The 2,403-nt window shown below is 38.0% G+C and overlaps 1 protein-coding gene across 1 annotated transcript in view; it reads right to left on the reverse strand. All coding sequences in view use genetic code 11, as the record gives it.

The window, feature by feature from the left end:
• EGR_04780 (hypothetical protein) overlaps window positions 1-2,128 on the reverse strand; it is a gene marked incomplete at both ends in the record, with an annotated part of 6,044 nt that extends 3,916 nt beyond the window's left edge. The window contains 3 exons of the mRNA XM_024494029.1: window positions 1,243-1,363; window positions 1,459-1,555; window positions 2,060-2,128. Coding sequence (XP_024351594.1) covers window positions 1,243-1,363; window positions 1,459-1,555; window positions 2,060-2,128 — 287 coding nt within the window. The remainder of the gene's footprint in view (window positions 1-1,242; window positions 1,364-1,458; window positions 1,556-2,059) is intronic.
• Window positions 2,129-2,403: the final 275 nt, after the last annotated feature.

The raw sequence follows: 2,403 nt of genomic DNA on the forward strand, positions 1-2,403 counted from the left end.
ATCGAGCAGCCGGGTCATAAATGTCACAAAGCACATCGCGTCCTGCCTGAGTAGCACCGGCGGGATACCAATGGGAAGTACCTGTAAAGTAATAATCGCCAAAATAATTCCTCTGAGACACTTCTGCAGAGCTTTTGCGATTGATGGTAGTGTCGATTATTTCCCGGATTTTAGATAAAAAATTAACATGCAAATGGGCAAAATGATGTTAATTGTGACCAATTAAAACTGAGAGAAGTCATTCCAAGTGGATACGACAAGTATTCGACTTAATAAGTTAATATCTTTACCGCCTCATTGACTTATCCCATCTCGCTTTCACATAGGTTATCTATTGGGTTTAACCGATTTAGCTATTGCTCTAATTTATAATGCTAGTTCCTGTAATTTACCAGATACAACATTGGTTTCGAATTTACTTGAAAAGATTAACCAAATCCACAAGATTGCGGCTTTCACAAAAAAAAGTGGAAGTTGTCAGTCTTTCCGTTTTCAATAGAAATGGTTTCATTTTGGACTTACCTTCAACGTAGAGTTAGCGCTGTTTATTTAAGCTGGTGCTCCTTCCATCGATACCCGGAAAACAAAATATTGACTAAAAACAATCCTCTAAGAATAGACACTTCTGTGCATTAATGACTGTCTCTAATATCTCCATAAAAATCATGCGTGACTGAGTAACCAGCTCAAATTTGCTTTTACCATATCACGGAAAATCGTAGCTTTGCGGCTTAACTAAAAAAAGACCTTCGCGGGTAAGGGATTAATAACTACTTATATCTTTCTGGATTACTCCTTTTGATTTCCTGACAGCATGTCCCCTTAGCCAAAGAGCCTGGCTAAAATGGTGGAAATAGCAATTTAGTACTTATATTCACCTCAAAAATTTTACAAAGTAAACTAAAAGAAGATTCCCTTCTTCAGGAATGTTAGTGGTACTGTGTTCAAAAGAGTCATCAATATGCTTTTAGGTTCTACGGGATGTTCTTGGCAGACTAATGCCACAATTTTAAAAGCTCTTCTACAGATGGAACGACGCCTCAATGATAGGCTCCTGGTACTTCGCTTCTTCGAAAGTGCCTAACCAAGCTCTGAAAGGTAAAATTTACACCGTAGGAAATTTTCGACGAATAGCTTATAGTCAGTGTTTTCTACCTTCGGCTGGATTGAACTAAATTTTGACCCTCTGATGTTTATACAGACTCAAATCTGCATTTCATTTCTACGCTTTTACGCAATAACCTGCGTTTTGTATCTGTTTTTAGGTTTTTATTAATTTTCAAGCATTTAGATTTGCATAAACAATTCCTTTTATGGCTACCATCGATCGCTGTTTTAAGTAAAACAACAAGCCCATTCTTAACTTCAAATACGAATTCGGAGTTGGCACTTGAGTTATTACTTTAATGTAATAGTAGGTGTTTGTTGTACTCTTGCCAAGGTATTAATTTGGACAACCTCTGCATGCTGCTGAAAGGCGCTTTGAATTTCCATTGGGTAAAAACATCGTGACATTAGAGACCATTACAAAAATTAGTGACCGCATACTTGACACCTTTTAAATGAAAAAATGTTTGATGATTCTTTGGATTGTATGCACATAAACTGACTTTACAATGGTACCGCTCGAACTTGATTTCACTACTGATAAGTGTAAAGCCTTACTACTACATTTTTATGCACTTTATAACTTAATTTTAGAAGTTTGTCACTGCAAGCTCTTTTTTGCAGTAATATCCAGTTTTGTTTGTGGTGCGTGCTGTTAGGAGATGACAAACTGTTAGCATCCGGCATTTTAGCCATGTCTTTCAATTTGTCTAGGAATTTTGCAATGTCATGGCTTTATCCATCCACGACCCCTTTTAGCCCCGTAAGTCATGCGTACATGTCGCAATCATGTGCAATAATTAAGGCACCCAAGAGCGTGGGTGATGCCGAGACATGTGGTACGCGGATACGCAGATGGTGAGCTATGGTTAAAAGCAAATTATCCTCCCACATTTAACAGCATCTTTTGAAAAGTGTCACAAAGTATTACTGGCTAATGGTGTTTATCTACCTGATCATCATTCTTTAGTTTAAAATTCCATTTGAATGCGATTTGATCTTCAGGTTCTACTGTACCCATGTGTTTTTTAAAAAATGTATGGTGCTTAAGTAAAGAAGTGAGCCTGTAATCAGGCTTTCAGCCATGCGGTTTTTTTTCACGCACATCCTCTGCATTGACGACCATGTAATTTTTGCTTGATCTCTCATGAAATAGTTTAACGCCGTCTAGGTTTCAACTTTAACGGCAAAAACCCCGGTAAACTTTGCGTGTACGTCCCATAACATACCCGGCCCCTTTGAAACTCGGCATGACTAATGGAACTCACTTCAAGGAATATAGCACAGATGCCAACA

The sequence above is a fragment of the Echinococcus granulosus genome, assembly GCF_000524195.1.
Source record: "Echinococcus granulosus chromosome Unknown EG_S00031, whole genome shotgun sequence".
Classification (NCBI taxonomy): Eukaryota; Metazoa; Platyhelminthes; class Cestoda; order Cyclophyllidea; family Taeniidae; genus Echinococcus; species Echinococcus granulosus.